Below are 17,039 nucleotides of genomic sequence, written 5' to 3' on the forward strand. Positions count from 1 at the left end.
AAGCATTCAAAAGCCTTTAACTCTGAATCAGCCTTTTGAAGTGTTTAATTAATGTGAACAAACTTTGTTCACCAATGAACACGTGACTTGTATTCTTTTCGTTGTTTGCGTCTGTGTGTACAGTATGGGCGATACGAGGTATATACAATATTGACTATAGACAATAGAATAAAAATCAAATAAAATCAAAAAGGTCAGAAATTTATATATTGTCCAAAAGATCAACTGTGATATAAATTAGTTTTCACATTTTGCATAGACGATCAAAAGGAGATGATATAAAATCACCAGAGGACTTCATTCGCCGACCTAGCCAAGGGTCGGACAGCGCATTCGAAAATGGGTACTGTGGGCTAATTGACTTCTTATATTACCTAAAAAAGTGAAAGTTAAAAAAAATTAATGGGAAAAAATGGTCATGAAAATATGAACACCGTACAAAATGTTTTCTCAAAAGTGATGAAAAAGAACGACCAAAACCTTCTCTTATAGTATTTTTTTATTTATTTTGTGATCATTTTAATCATATCTTACAATTTTTGTGTCACCTTACAGCTTTAATTGGTACCAAAGTATGACAAACTAAAGATAGTCTGGTGTAAATGTTTTCTTTCAGATGGCTTCCACTAAGACATTCATCATATGCATACTTGCTGCTCTTCTAGGGTGTGTTGAAGCCGGTCTCAAAGGTAAGGGTTATATAGTGAGCAAGGTGCATTAAAGGCCATTCACTCGTCTGACGATCAAGCCGGACACAGGGGGCCTCCCCTAACCGTGCAAACTCTCCCCAATCTGTACATCCACTCTGTTTAAAAGACAAGCACACGTAACAGTTAACGTATGTGACAAACAGAAATTAATGTCTATAACACACACACAGGAAGGAATCGAAATAACAGCAACATTCTTGACACTGATGAACGACAACGGAAGAGTCGTATCTTCTGGAGCGTAACCATTTTAACGGCGTATTTAAAGCTAAAATTACGGAAGCGTAGAGGGGACATTGTAGATAAAATACATGTCTAACCGAAGAAATGTATATATCAAGAATGTCGTGAACAGCCCAGAAATTCAGAAGGCATATCACCTGCTTATGTATTTGTGCTTGAGCGCATTGGATCAGCAGGAACTCTCGCGAGGTCGATCATGGGTTTAACTCCTTTATTATTATCATCAGCATGATATTAGCGCTCTATTGATGTTATGGATTGATTATTCGATTAATATCCATGGGTTATTTTTTTTTCCCCTTCTCTTTCTTTTCTACGCAGATCAGACGTACCAGTGGGCTGATGTGGCCGCCTTCGTGGCCGGTTGTTTCGCTGTCATGGTGCTTCTGATTGGCGTTGGATTTTTCCTCAACGAAATGGTCTGTAGGCAATACTTCAAGGAACCAGCCGCGGAGTACTACGCTATGAGAGGCGACCTCCCCAATGTCAACAGCGAAAACACTCGTCTCTAGATCATGTGACGTAATTACACCATGTGACAGGTTTCATCCAATGGGCGGTTAGAAGTTACAGCTGCATTAAGCAATAATCGAGCCTGAACATATCTCCTTTTCTTCTTGCATATATTCGTACACAAAAAGCAGATAGGATCTTTTTGACATTAATAATAAATTATAATACTCATAAATTAAAGGCGATTAGCATTGCTCCTCCCCTCCTAAATTGGACTACATTATATTCTAACACTGATCTGAGTTTCTGATTGGTCTTTCTAACCCTGAAACTTATATCCAGGGTTCGATATGAACCAGAGAGGTAACATTCAGTATTAGCCTCAAGTTTTAGCAAAGTCATTTTTTTCCCCTCGAAATAAAGTTCTGGACGGTTCTGACTTGTAATGAGACAAATTAAATAGGTCTGCACTTTCGAAACAAATTATGTGAGGGGTGTGTGACTGTCAGGATAAAATTGCTTGTTTTTTTCAAGTTTGAACATCGTTGACTTTTGTCTTCCTAGCATACTTGGGGGCAAGACTGATGACCTTTAAATGACCTAATGAGTAACATTACACTGGCAATAGATGAAAAGGTCCAGACTTGATCATCGGCTGGGAATGGGGGGGGGGGGGAGAAAGGAACTGAACATTCGTTATTGTTCCAGCTAGCTTTAAATTTAATTTCAATAATTTATTTGTTTTTAGTATGATTTCGAACAACTTAGTGTTAACATACTGCAATTTATTCCAATTATTGATTAGGTGCTATCAGCAAATACCATAGAACGGGTTTTTTACATTATATCGGCGATTTCCAAATATCCTAACGGACGGTCGCTTATTAGACACAGTCACTCCCCATAAATCAAAGAAATATTCGAAATTTCGCCCGTTTTGCGTTGTTGATGAAATTGTGACATCATCATCAAATGTCAATTTCGGGCAGACTTTCTTTCACAGGTCTCTGATAAACAATCAATCGTCCTCGAATTTAATTAAGAAATATTTTCATTTAGTTCAATATTTAATCCTAATCTTTCAAAATATTCATTTACTGTTGATTTTTCCTTCCCTTTTTTTGTGGCAAATCTGAGAAACCTGTTACATCAAATAGTAATAACATTTAGTTATATTTTTACACTATTTAGCATGTAGAACCAAAGACCGACCCATTGGACAAAATTAGACGGCTTTACCTACTGGTTGATGATAACAATCTAATTGTATGTTGTAGAAGTTTTTTTCCTATTTTCCATTGTACAAACTTTAATAATATGAGGCTGGGCATGATTTGTTGGTATGGTTTTGCTCAAACTGAAAAAAAAAACTTTGAAAGTTAACAATTTATTTGAACTTTGATGAAAAAAGTCTGTTTTTTCATCATTACTTGAAGAATAATGAAGAAACTTTTGATATTAAAATAACTGTGGAGATACGATCACACCAATTGAAAAATGTAAATACATTTTACAACTTTTGTACTCCCAATGAAGTTTATTACCTACTGTGCAGAATGGGGGGTGGGTAGGGAGGGATTTGAATGGATTATCCCAGATAATCCTATGGCTACTGATCTGTGTTCAAGTAATGCCAGGGGTATTTGAAGCTGTGCAGATATGCAAATGCCAACAATCAGATGCAGAAATAAAGAAATAGGAGAATATTGATTGTTATGATACGTTGTTTATGGTAGCTACAAGAAATTGCATAAAATACTTCTAAATGATTCATATCAGTCATTAGGTTTCACACATGTCATAATAATTCATCAATGAAAAATGGTTAATATAGAAATTTATTGAACAACAAAAATGAATTGCTGTCTTATACATCTCTTTTTTTAAATATTCAATAGTAGCTACGAATCACTAGTAAATAGCCAATCTTGACCACAAACAAACAAATGAAATAAGATTTCAATGCTACTTGTCAAATATCGACGGTCTAGCAATCAATACATTATCTATTGCGATTTCTGATTTATTGTAACCTCCCAACAAGGTTACAAGTATTGTCCAATTGCATCACCGCCCCCCCCCCCTTCCACATGCCTAAAATGAGAGAAGTAATGAATATATAAAGCAATCAGAACCTATTGTAAAGTAAAATGTCTTCTGAAAACCTATAAAACCTACATATCATGATACTTATATGTTGTAGAATTTAAGAACCTAACATCACTTTATGAGACACTCTACCTGTTATATCCCTTCCTCGATACCCTATCAGTTATAATCACATCCCCCCCCCCCTACCATCCGATCCTATTACCATACGTTGCAATTACTGCCATAAAAAAAGCCACACATCACTTCAGTTGACACTGTCAGTTACAATCACACTCCCCCATACCCCTTCCCCCTCCTCCCTGCCACCCAACATCCTCATCCCCTCTCCTTATCATAAACCTCAATGAGGTTTATATCTCTGTCTACATCGGCTCCTGCCTCTGACATCCAGATTGCTGTCTCTGGTTGTAAATTAATTTCATCCTTTCCTGACAAAATATTGAACAAAAAAATCTGAGCGTCTTTACTTCTGCTAATATCCAGAGGGAGTGGCATGGAAATCTGTCCTCTCTGACAGCAAAATAGTGACGCTCACGATTCCATAGGACGTACCGGCTCTGTCCGCAGAGATATTCAACGTTCTCTTCTTGGACGAATATTTCTTCGTTTTTTCCTGTTCCCGTTCGAAAATCTCGGCCACATCCTGTTCTTAGCGATGGTCATGCTCACATTGCATGTATAGTAGTGAGCGAGGCTACGACACGGAGGGCATGTGAGCTCTGTCCTTGGCTATATTCTTCTTCCTCTTCTTGGTCAAATATTTCTCCAGTTTTCCACTCTTCTTCAAATCTTTGTACTGTTCAGCCAACTCCAGAATTTTTCTGTCAGCTGAAAAAAAAAAAAAAAAAAAAAATTAGGATTTGCAAAGATTATTTCCCACTAAGAAAGAACAAAATGACATAATGAGTTAAAACCACTGGCTATGCTTCAAAGAGGAAGGCAGTGGGAAGCTTTAAAAAGCACTGGCTTACAATGTGAGTGGTGAATACAGAGGCACTGAATATAATATACTACACTTGATAGTTGTTAAAGGGTCTTTTTTTTTAATGACTTGATAGTTCGCAAAAGGGTCACTGAATATGCATATATGTCGATAGTGATTTAGATTAGGACACAAGTGCAAAATTTACGCAAAAGGGATTCGAGGTCCATTCTGTTTTATCGATGATACTTTTACTCACATTTCTTGATAAAGTACGGTTTCTTTCCCTGCTTCACTTGCTCCATTTCTTGCATCTTTAATTTGTTCTCAATCTTTCTCTTGCTTTCTTTCTTCTTTCTGGCAATATCTTGTTGTTTCTTTAAAAAAAAAATTAAAAAAATTAAAAAAAATTGGAGAAACTCCTTTTATTTGTAGATCACATTTTTCAAGCTGGGTTTTTAATATTGGATAAATAAACCACGCTTGTTCATGCCTCTTCAAAATTGAATAATCATAGTTTGGAGAGATGGAATAATGATCATAATAATAATAATAATAATAATAATATGTGCTATTTATGAAGCGCTTTCCAATAAAATCTCAAAGCGCTGTACAGAAATAAATAACTAAACAGATATCAAACAATACAAAAAATTGCACCCGGTAACTAAATATCGCAATACAAAGAATAAAAAGGAATAATTAAATCAAAAGAGCAAATATTTACATTTACAATACAAGTATAAAGTGTTCATATTAAACATTTAAAAATATGAATACGTGAATATTCATTACCATTCTATACAACAGCTTCTTCAACCTCTCTGCTTCTTCTTCATCTTCACAGTTCTTCATAGCCATCTCTACCGACTTGCAAAAATAGGAGATAACAAAAAAAGGAAACCTTGTTAAATTTGTACAGGAATCATAATTTTGGCAGAAAAATAATCAAGGCACCTTATTTTATGCTTATTAGTTCATTAAAGCGATCAATGCAAAAATAGCTATATTATTGCATTAAGATGGCTCAACATATGCTCAAGTGAAGCTTCAATAACATCGCTGAAATTCCCCTTCCCCTCACCCAACCCTTACCCCCCCATCTCCCACCAACCCTGCAACCAAATACCAGTTGTGGATTCAAGTCCTACAGGACCCATATAAAACTGGTTTCACAGACACTTACTATTACTTGCTATATAATAAACACACAAAAAAATGCAATAATTTTTTTGAACTTTTCTGCAATTAAAAAAATTAATTGAATATTAAAGCACAACAAAATGCCCTGTATATGGGAATCAATGGCTAAATATAATCAAGAATTCCAACAAAATGAACCCCCCCCCCAAAGAACCCCCCCCCAAAAAAAAAGAATTGTTTGAAATGTTATACCTGTCTTTCTTTTTCCTGGATGTCTTTCACAAAGCTGTAGTCTTCTTCAAACGTCTCTTCATCGAATGAGCCGGACAAATCGTCAAACCTAGGATCTCGAGAGACCTAGATTGATGGATAAGAGTTGACTGAGTACATAGGAACGACCCTATTCAAGACGTATTGGGAATATACTGCTTAAATTTATCTAACTTGTCCTGGGTTAAGTTTTATGTAACATTTTATAAAATTCTATCAAAGGATAATTGAATGAGAGAAAACTATACTGCATCACACACTGATATACAAAAAAAAATTAAAAAATTTGAAAAAAAAAAATTTGAAAAATTAAAAATTGAAATTTCACATGAACATGAACATCAAAAACAGGAAATTTAAAGTTAAAATGCTTTCTATATGACAAAGGTAACCTTTACATGGCCTCTTCTTTATCTTTGACGATTGTATAGAATATTGCAATTTAAAGCAACAATGCCTACACCAATAGTAGTTGTAAATTCAATTTGGATTAAACCCCATGTTTTAAAGTCAAACATAGTTTCTCCTATGGCATTCACAAAACATGAAGTAAATTTATACAAAAATAACTATGACATATGAGGGACATGAGAAAAAACTATACTGAAATCTGCTTCGCAACATGGGAGTGTCACCTTGATAATGGTGTTGTGTCTTCACTTTGATTTAATCAAAAGAGCTTGTCATTAAGAATTCTCACCCGAACTCATTCAAACACGAAAATACATACAGGTCTGTTTGTTAATTATAGTCATTACAATTCTAACAGCATGGATCATCTCATTATTCTTAATAAACTATGTTTGCTATTGAATTAAATGTGAAATAACATGATATTTTACCCTTTTTGGGGCATTCATGACATTTTGAGGTTTGCGAACTGGTCTCTTTGATGACATTTCAAGAGGCCTGTTTGAAGATAAAACAGAGAAAAAGATTAAGATTTAAACACTAAGAGAGGGACAAGGGGAAGGTATTGGGAGCAGGTGGGGGGAGGTATAGTGAAGTATTGGTGCATGAGAGCCACCTAAAATTAATATTAACTTGTGATGTCATATGGTATCTGGCTGTTTTGTAAACTTACCAATATTGTACAAGGCCTTTTCTTTAATGCCTTTTCGAGACTATATGCAGACACACGGCTAAGAGATATGTGATCCCAAACATCATCTTTTGCTTAAGCCAAAGAGGTAAAATTATTACTGACTTCCCATCCCCCGTCCCTTGCCCTTTTTTACCCTGCCACTCTATTTCACCACCCAATATAAATAACCACAATTTGTGTTTTACTGGCAAAATATTATCATCATCTTATAGGTGCTGAGTGTCATATATATCAGGCCTAGAAAGGCACAATGTTAGCCACTCGTTAAAACATCGACTGGCTAAAAATCAAGTTTCCGCAGGTGGCATTTTCCCGAATCACATTAAAATGTACATCCATTGCTGTACAGGCCCTGTGTAAGAGCAGCCCCAAAAATATCTGCTGATAATAAGCAGTAGCTCATTTTTTGTGTGTGCGAAAATTGTGCCTTTTTTAACAGGCGATTGCGTCACCCTACTTATCAGCTTTTTACATTCTGAATATTTACTGGCAACTTTGGCAAGTGCCATTTTTCTTTCTCCTATTACTGGCAAAATCGTAAATTCGACTGGCATTTATCCAGTAACTGACCTGAATATTCGGGACCTGTATATGTGATCTTATAAAGCCATTAGAAAGTGTTTTCTGTTTTACATATCATCACAGTAACATTGGATATTTATGTAACTATTCTTAAATAATAATTGCAGTATTGTTACTGGGATTTTAAACCTTAAACATAAAATCTTAAAACTGTTTGCGTCGGCTCAGGAAAACTCGCGTCTCTAGGCTGCTGTCCTCCATGAAAACTTGCACTTTAAATACCTCAACAGGAACACACAATACTTAGTTATAACGAACCCCGACAACACGCTGGCTTGTGCGTAAGGGAAGCTTATAGTAACTGTAAAATTGCAAGCGAGAAATTTGGCTCTAGACTAGTGACCACATACAATACAGGCTTGGACGGATGATGCAATGCACAATCTGTACGGTATACAACTCCAACGTAATTAGTCTATGGTAATGTAATAGGCTATGCATATGCCGTGAATGGCGGAAATCAAGCAGAACGAGTTTCTAGACAATATGCCAGCATAAAAATACCGACTGCACTTTTCAACTAATTTAATCGAGCCCTACAAATGCTGTGTGCATATGCTGTGAAATGTCGGAAATGAAGCAAAACGAGTGACATTAATGTTTCTAGAGAAGTTAAAGTTTGCGTCCCTATCGAAAACCATTTGCGTTTATTGTATGAACTATTTTTACTATAGTGTAGTTGTAAAGACGCGATTGTGTATATCACTGCACATGCATTGTGAATACTCTTCACAATATATAGGGCAGATGCCACCCAGTGCCCAAGCTTCGCTGTTTCACAGGGTCGGCTCGCCACACTCCACTTTCTGTCCGCCTTTCACCGGTAGTAGCTCCATGCTTTGACATTGCAGTGATTTCACCAGCGACCGACTCTTCAAAAATCCCTGTACACAAAGTGTGATGATCTCGCTAAATTCCACGCAGCTCATTAACGCTTGTACATAGGCCTGTTCAAACTTCAGAGTTTCAACAGCACATGCGCAAATCATTGAAAGCCTGTGAAGAAAAGATCATATCACCATACCTACAACACTTAATCAAAACTCGAGTATATGTTGGAAGATTCGTTCCTTGCACATAATGTCAGAAGTGTTCTTGGTCTAAACTAAAAGAAATGTAACATTGCTGAGCGAGGTTGTGTTTATTTCCATATACCCCACAATCCCTCTCGCAAATCGAAACTCCAAACTGAATTCGTTTTATGAATGAACTTGATTGGCGGGTTTGATAAACTAGTTCAGTGAGTGTTTTACCTACGTACTTCAAGTTCAATTGTGCCCTTCCCGTTGCTCACGAAGTGCAGACTACATCCAACCATAGAGCAACTGATCCAACATTTACCCTGGACGCTTTGCAGTATCTCCAAAGAAACCAGCTCCACGAAAATTATAGTATGTGAATAACTCTTTACGCAATGTCGATGAAAAAAATCTCATACTTCAATGGCTACTTTTGATGATGCATGAAATACAGTAATTTACACATGAATATTGCACCAAAAAGATCACCCGAAAATGTACGCAAGTTTGCAACGAAGAAATTAATGTGGTTTGAATGCACATTTTGCATTAGCAACTCTCAATACGGAGAGAACAAACAAATGAAGTCCTTTTCATTCTCAGATATGTTTCCTTCCCCCCAAAAATTCACAGAATGTCTCAACTCATAACATTTAAGCTTAAAACAATGATTCAAACATTATGTAATAGTGTCTCAGAAAGACTTCAAGTGCAGCTTCGTAACATGAATGCTTGTTGTCGAAACATACCTATGTGACAAAAAGGCTTATTGAGTGCACACATATGATAGCCTATACTGCAAACTTCGCTATATCTACACATGTATGGGAAAGTAACGTTACAAGTAGTCGCAGTTAAACCAATACACTTTGTGTTCATTGAACACTGAAGGTGAAAAACGTTTTTAGACAAGAGACTATTAGCCAATCAAATCACGGGAAATTTGGAAAAACCATCATTGGCTAATTATATCATGAAAATCTCTGTAATAAAAATGTTAGCTCTGCACCGAAGTAACGTGCGGTTGATCGTGAAGATCTTAGTTGTTTTCAAACAATCATCTGTACAATTGGAAGAAATTTCGGTTCTTTTGAGAAGAAGAGGTGGTGATTTTTAAAAAGAAAGATGTTCGTTCACAATGTGTTTCCTTACGTTTGGCAAAGGCATAGTTGTGAGTGTGTATACTTGGAGTTTGTTTCTCAGAAAATAGGGTCGCGTCAATCGGACGGAAGAAGAACTTTTGAAGATTTTGCGTCCCTGGCTAAAACACTGCGTTCCTAGACTCAGAATCCAGCGTTTGTAACAATGCTGAATTTATTGGAATTAATGTATTAGACAAATGTAGTTCATTTTGCACTTTAAGAGCATTATTTTCAAATACCTTTCCAAATTAATGAAAATAAACAGTGAGCTTGATCAAGACAAAACATGAAATATTCATTACTCTCGCCAGCAGCTCTAAGATGTCTGTTTTAGACTTGTTCAAAAGTCTTAGTCTTAGCATATGATAGTACATCAAAATTACTAAAAAGCTATTTGCAGATGTGTTCTTCGGTAACATCTGCTTCGAAGTTAAAGGGATATTCTGGTGGCAAAACTGTATCTGACAAATGTCTTGATGGGAACAACATTCCCACAACATTATTTTAAAAACCTATCTCAATATCTTGTATCTAACTCACTGGCTAAAGAACTCAATTCTTCCATAGAGTAGATCACAGTAGATGTTCTGTGATGGTACAAAGGCAAATTATGTTCTTCAAAAGCTTTATGTTGCTAATATTATAATCATCTTGTTGATTAAATATCTTCTAGACCTGATGAATTGGAATGTTTTCTTAACTATCAAGGTTCTCTCTGTATGTAGAATTCCTCTTTGAATAAGTGAGCTTAATATTATCAAGAAAAATAAACCCAATTTCAACTGAATTGTTGTGGTAATATCATTGATGAATTTGGAATATTTGCTTCACTATTGAGGTTCTGTGAATTTACAATTCCTCTTCGAATAAGTGAGCTTAATATTATCAAGGACACACCCAGCTTCAGCTGAATTGATGTGATGACATCATTCAGGCGCGGCGGAACGGAAAAATTATTGGGGGGGCTAATGTGTGGAGACTATCTAAGCGGAGCGCCACCATCGGTTGGCGCGGAGCGTACAAGAAAATGTTGTGTTTTTTTCAAACCCCCAGATGGCCGGAAACGGCACTTCCCGAGTGTTTAATGCTGCAAATACCTAGCCCTAAAATATGGGTCTCAAGCCTGCAATTTCTCAGATTGCACGTAAAAGTCTGTAAAAACATTGTAATTTGTATATTCGATGGTGTTCTAAGAGAGTAGCTATTACTCGTAGTGTACTCGCAAAGACGTTTTTGAGTGTAGTAAGCGCAGTGGCGGAACTAGGGGTATTGGTCAGGGGGGGGGCAAGAATGGTCTGTAGGGGCACTTTCGACACTATCTAAGCGGAGCGCCACCACAGGTTGGCGCGGAGCGTACAGAGAATTTTTGAGTAAAGTTACTCCCTAGATTGCAGGAAATGACCCTTTCCGGGCCTTGCTAATTTGCAGATAAACGGAGAATAAATAGGTGTCGTCGCCATTTTGTCGGAAAATTACACCAACAGAATATGACAAATGTCAATAGGTATATGAGTGCGCAATAAAATAGTCAATAATCGCAAATAAGTAAAAAGTAGTGAAAAGCTGAAAAGGGCGCCAGCAGTCCATTTGAGTCCGTCAGGGGGGGGGGGCATCCGCCCCTGACTGTATATATGGACGCTCCGCCACTAAGTAAGGGGATGTTGGAGAACTGGCTGAAATGAGGCAAGTCATTGGCCTAAGACGAAGTTGTGTTACGCTTACCGGTACTCACACTCACTGCTTCCACTTTTCACGGGGCGTGAAGACGCGGTCGGGGTGACAATGTGGTCTATAGCCAGGGGACGGGCCGAGGGTCCCCCAGCAATTACTAAAATTATTACACCTATATAGTATACGTGTGCATCGGACAGATCGACAAGTATGCATTGAAAAATGGGCAGATGTACGTTTCGGAGCCTTGGTAAATATTGGGGGGGCTTATCATGCATTTGCCCCCTCAACTTTTTCATTGGGGGGCTGAGCCCCCCAAGCCCCCCCCCCCCGGTTCCGCCGCCACTGACATCATTCACTCTGTTGTTGCCAGGTGCATTCACAAAATACCTCCATATTTTGAAATATTCATATATACTGTATTTGCCATAGGTAATGCTATGAGGAAGTGGTTTTGACCTAACGATGCCTACAATTTCCAGCACTTTTATTCAAGCAATCAAATGCAGCCACAGGATTATCCGTTTCATAATTGTTTATCAATTAATGCAGTTTTGGTATTCAGGAAGATATAGAGCCTAAATAAGCTGGACTGCACAAGACATCCCTACAAACTTCTTAACTTCTGGTCTTCAGAAGATATAGAGCCTAACTATACTGGACTGCTCACGGCATCCCTACAAACTTCTGGTATTCAGGAAGATATAGAGCCTAAAGATACTGGACTGCACAAGGAATCCTTACAAACTTCTGGTTTCAGGAGGATATAGAGCCTAAATAAACTGGACTGAACAAGGCATCCCTACAAACTTCTGGTATTCAGGAAGATAGTGAGCCTAAATAGGCTGCACTGCACAAGGCATCCCTACAGTACAAACTTCTGGTTTTCAGGAAGATATATAGCCTAAATATACTGGACTGCACAAGGCATGACTACAAACTTCTGTATTCAGGAAGATATATAGCATAAATATGCTGGACTGCACAAGGAATCCCTACAAACTTCTGGTATTCATGAAGATATAGAGCCTAAATAAACTGGACTGCACAAGGCATCCCTACAAACTTCTGGTATTCAGCAAGATATAGAGCCTAAATAAACTGGACTGCACAAGGCATGCCTACAAACTTTTAAACTTCTGTATTCAGGAAGATATAGAGCCAAAATATACTGGACTGCTCACGGCATCCTTACAAACTTCTGGTATTCAGGAAGATATATAGCCTAAATAAACTGGACTGCACAAGGCATCCCTACAAACTTCTGGTATTCAGGAAGATATATAGCCTAAATAAACTGGACTGCACAAGGCATCCCTACAAACCTGTGGTATTCAAGAAGATATAGAGCCTAAATAGACTGCACTGCACAAGGCATCCCTACAAACTTCTGGTATTCAGGAAGATATATAGCCTAAATATACTGGACTGCACAAGGCATCCCTACAAACCTGTGGTATTCAAGAAGATAGTGAGCCTAAATAGACTGCACTGCACAAGGCATCCCTACAAACTTCTGGTATTCAGGAAGATATATAGCCTAAATATACTGGACTGCACAAGGCATCCCTACAAACTTCTGGTATTCAGGAAGATAGTGAGCCTAAATAGGCTGCACTGCACAAGGCATCCCTACAGTACAAACTTCTGGTTTTCAGGAAGATATATAGCCTAAATATACTGGACTGCACAAGGCATGACTACAAACTTCTGTATTCAGGAAGATATATAGCATAAATATGCTGGACTGCACAAGGAATCCCTACAAACTTCTGGTATTCATGGAGATATAGAGCCTAAATAGACTGCACTGCACAAGGCATCCCTACAGTACAAACTTCTGGTTTTCAGGAAGATATATAGCCTAAATATACTGGACTGCACAAGGCATCCCTACAAACTTCTTACTGTCTTTCGGTCATAAACAAAGACATGACGGTATTACTCAAAAAGAAGAAGAAAACCTTACATGCCCTTTCTTTGTGAATGAACTGGTTTCATTCTTCGTTCTCTATCTTCCGTATTTCTTCTCTCTTTGAATCCAGAGTCTTTTGGGCCAAACAATGCTTCATTGTACCTGACAAATGTTAAAATATGGAAGTAAAGATAAACTGTTTGAGGTGATACATATCTCTTCTATGTACTTGTGATACCCATCTAATGCTGACCCTCCAATCGTTTCCATTAGGAATTATAATTTAGCCTTTTGTCACATCAGCACTGCACTTGAAACAGTTCTTTCCACTACCATCGATCCTTTTCAGAAAAAACAGGGGCTGCCCAGACTTTGCCAGGCTTCCAATATGCAACCCATAGCGGATTTTGTTAAGGGATAGTGTTACGGTTAGGCAAAAGCATGAGTGACTCCTATCAAATCGGTCACCCATCGCGCGACTGAACACTGGATGACTCTACTTGACAGTCCTATCCTAGAAACCCATGCACAGTCGGCAGTGGGTGTGTGCTTAGGAACATGACTGCTTAAGAATTATCAGCGTTTGGAAGTCAGGTCAACTACAAGCGTGGAAACTAAACGTGTACAGTGTTCCCGACTGGCATTCGCCAGTGGGAGCAGGTTCACTCAGTACCACAACTTCCCTGTTCCAACAAATCATACCAATCGTGGGAAATTCATTTTGTAAGTTTTACATAGAGGAGCATCGGTTATATCACAGAAGAGAGTCATTCAGCGTAGGCTTGTCAGGCGTTCAGTGCACACAACACAGTGGTAAGAAAACTATGAAACTTCACAATTATCCAAAACCGGGTCACAATGGACTACACCAGTTCAATTGGGTTTCTTCAGTAAAGCATGTGTGAAGCCAATTTGAAAAAAAAAAAAGTGCAAACTATATTTCCCAACAGTACAAATACATTTCGACATTGTAAAGTGCACATGGCCTATGGTTGAAAGTATGTGTGTTCTGTAAATGATCATATAATTTGTATCTACATACACAAGTTTTGCCATTTTAAGTTTGTCAGATACAAAAATTTTTAAATGGATCTCAATTTCTGGTACCAGTTGTTAATGTTTCCACTGTCAATTTAATGGGAACTTTTGATTAGATTTTGTGCAATCCATGAACTCATGAACTTGTATAATTTTATGCAATGGAATTATGAATTATGCTTTCCTTTGTGCAATAATGACATTTAACAGAAACAATGTAAGTATGAAACTTGCCAAAATTAACATATTTCATAAACAAGTATATCGAGACTCCTATTCCTTTCATATAAACCTTGAATTAGCCCATTGACGACACTTTGTTTTCAAAGTGTATAATTAGAGCACAGCCCTCAAACGAGTGTTCCCAAAACCACATAAAGGAAAGACAAGAGTAAATTGTAAGATCACTTTTGATAGAAACAAGAGCGATGATATTACTCACAATTTACTGCCGACTTTTCCTTCAAGCTTTTGGAGGTCCTCAAAAGACACATCAGCTAACTCTGTAGAGGAAAGAGGTAAAGGACTTTATTTCTAAATTATTCTTGAAACACCGTATTGGTGCAAAACAGAAAGGTCACCAAAGTGGTTGGGGGAAGGGGTTAAAGGGGGAGATCATGGTTGGATTGACTTTGATTCTGTTTCTGTAGCTACATTATTTCCCAAGTAGAAAAACCTCTCGCTAACTCCAAGTCAGTTACATCTTTTGTAAATTAAAACAGAAAAGGTAATTTTGTTATTATCAAGATCATAATTGTCCATATTACTTAGGATCCAACCAGAAACTCTAGATAAGCATTTCTACCAACTGTCTGGCATAAATCCTGGCATAAAAATAATAAAAATAATAAAATGAGCAATATTGCACAATGAAAGGGTAAGAATGAAAAAATATAAAAATCCTTACCACCTTTCAAATGGTTCTGTGAATGAGAAAGGGAAGAATATATTAACATATGCACTGGATTAAAGAAAATGAGAAAGATGTTGGAGTTATCACTGCCTGTTACTACATAAGAAGACTTGCCAACGTATAAGGAAGGGCCCTTCAAGAGTATTGCCTGTATAGAGTTTAGTAATCACTCAATCTGTATTAGGTGTATGCAAAGTGAGATAAAATGTTGACAAGAGGATGAACATGACCAACTTGCATAATTAGCACACTTACCTCTTCCTCCATTTTGAATGCTCTGGACATTTACGAGAAGAAAGCAACCTGTAGGAAAAAGCAATAAACATAGATCAAGACTGGATATGAAACTGTATTGCATTTTCTCAGGTGAATTGCAAACATACACAAACATATATGTTAGAATCACACAGACTAAAAAAGACTACTACATCTGATTACTGAAGACTATTATAGACATTTAAATAACAAAAGTGTCCTACTGAACAGTAAATGGTCAAGTTATGGGCTGTTTGAATGAGAGTGTGTTCTGTAAAAAACATTACTTACCCTGTCTTGTGTACTAACATTAGCATTAACTGATACTAAGCCTATATTCGGACATTAGCCTACTTGAAGTTTGTTTCAACTCTGTTCAATGAAAAGCACCACAAAGTACGTCAATCGCTTGGCCGTTATTGATAACTCAATAGGCTAATTATTTTGCGTGAGCGTTCCTCAATCACAAGCGAAATACTACTATAGGCCTATGTTGCCACCTTTCCTTTTCGTGGAACTAGGCCCAACTTATGCCTAACGTTACAGGCCAAAGGTATGCTACCATACCACTACCAGTTTCTGCACCCTACTGTTCAACTACAAAGCGCATACGGATACACTTATTCGTATTTCCATGGGAGCTACTGAAAATAATTAAATAATACGAATAAGATATACTAAGAAGACAAAGAATCGGACATTACTTACCTCACATTGACACAACGGGACATGTGCCTCTGTCTGTGTGGTTTTTTTTTTTCACTACCTGATCAGCTGAGCCAAAGATAATTAACGGGAAAGATATAACACTCTTGCTGTTTGGTACGGAACAATTGAATTACATGACGTGACGTTTCCGGTTCATGGTGACGTAACCGCTTACGTGGTTCTGGCTACAACATACAATCTGTTGGCATATCATTAAGGATGACTTTCCTTGGAATAAAACCCTAATAACACGGATAAAATCAAGAAGTCTATGACAGCGAAAGCATGAGAGATTTGTCTGACATTGACAAGTATTGTTCAAATCCATCCATCGATATAACTCAAGAGGAAACAATCATGTAAGGTAACGGGGTGTCTCACTCACTTACTGTTCAATAAATAATGGTCAGTTGGTCACCGATCTCCGAGTCCTTTAGTTACACGTAGCTATTATGCCGACTTTACATTATAAAGATAACATTCTATATTTCTTATCACGTGAACATGTTTTGAAAATCATGATTACAGTTAATTGCATTTAAAGTCTTTAAACAGTACGATAAAATATATACCTTTGTTTTCACTAGTCACTGAAGAAATAACTCGGGTCTTAAAGCTGAATAGGAACTCGATGCAACAATTGGGGTACAGCATTGGCGTAGGAGGCGAGGGGGGGGGGGGCTGGGGGCTGCAATAACCAAACATTTTTGTGTGAAAATTCGGGAAATATGCTGAGAATTTTTCGGGCACTTATAAAAATAAAAATAAATTGCAATGTGTTTTTCAATATATATATATGTTATATTACTACTATCATTATTATTGTAACGACTTGCCC

General features: G+C 37.4%; 1 protein-coding gene across 1 annotated transcript; it reads right to left on the reverse strand.

Annotated features, from left to right (window-relative positions):
• Positions 1-1,817: 1,817 nt before the first annotated feature.
• LOC139966669 (ribosomal RNA processing protein 36 homolog) lies at positions 1,818-16,350 on the reverse strand. Its single transcript, XM_071969937.1, has 10 exons — positions 16,202-16,350; positions 15,494-15,541; positions 15,233-15,248; positions 14,768-14,828; positions 13,342-13,449; positions 6,696-6,762; positions 5,836-5,940; positions 5,236-5,310; positions 4,700-4,817; positions 1,818-4,346 (listed from the first exon to the last, which is right to left on the reverse strand). Exons 2-10 carry the CDS (start codon positions 15,521-15,523, stop codon positions 4,213-4,215), a joined length of 714 nt encoding a protein of 237 aa, XP_071826038.1. The 5' UTR covers positions 15,524-15,541; positions 16,202-16,350; the 3' UTR covers positions 1,818-4,212.
• Positions 16,351-17,039: the final 689 nt, after the last annotated feature.

This window comes from Apostichopus japonicus, chromosome 1, assembly GCF_037975245.1.
Source record: "Apostichopus japonicus isolate 1M-3 chromosome 1, ASM3797524v1, whole genome shotgun sequence".
NCBI lineage: Eukaryota > Metazoa > Echinodermata > Holothuroidea > Aspidochirotida > Stichopodidae > Apostichopus > Apostichopus japonicus.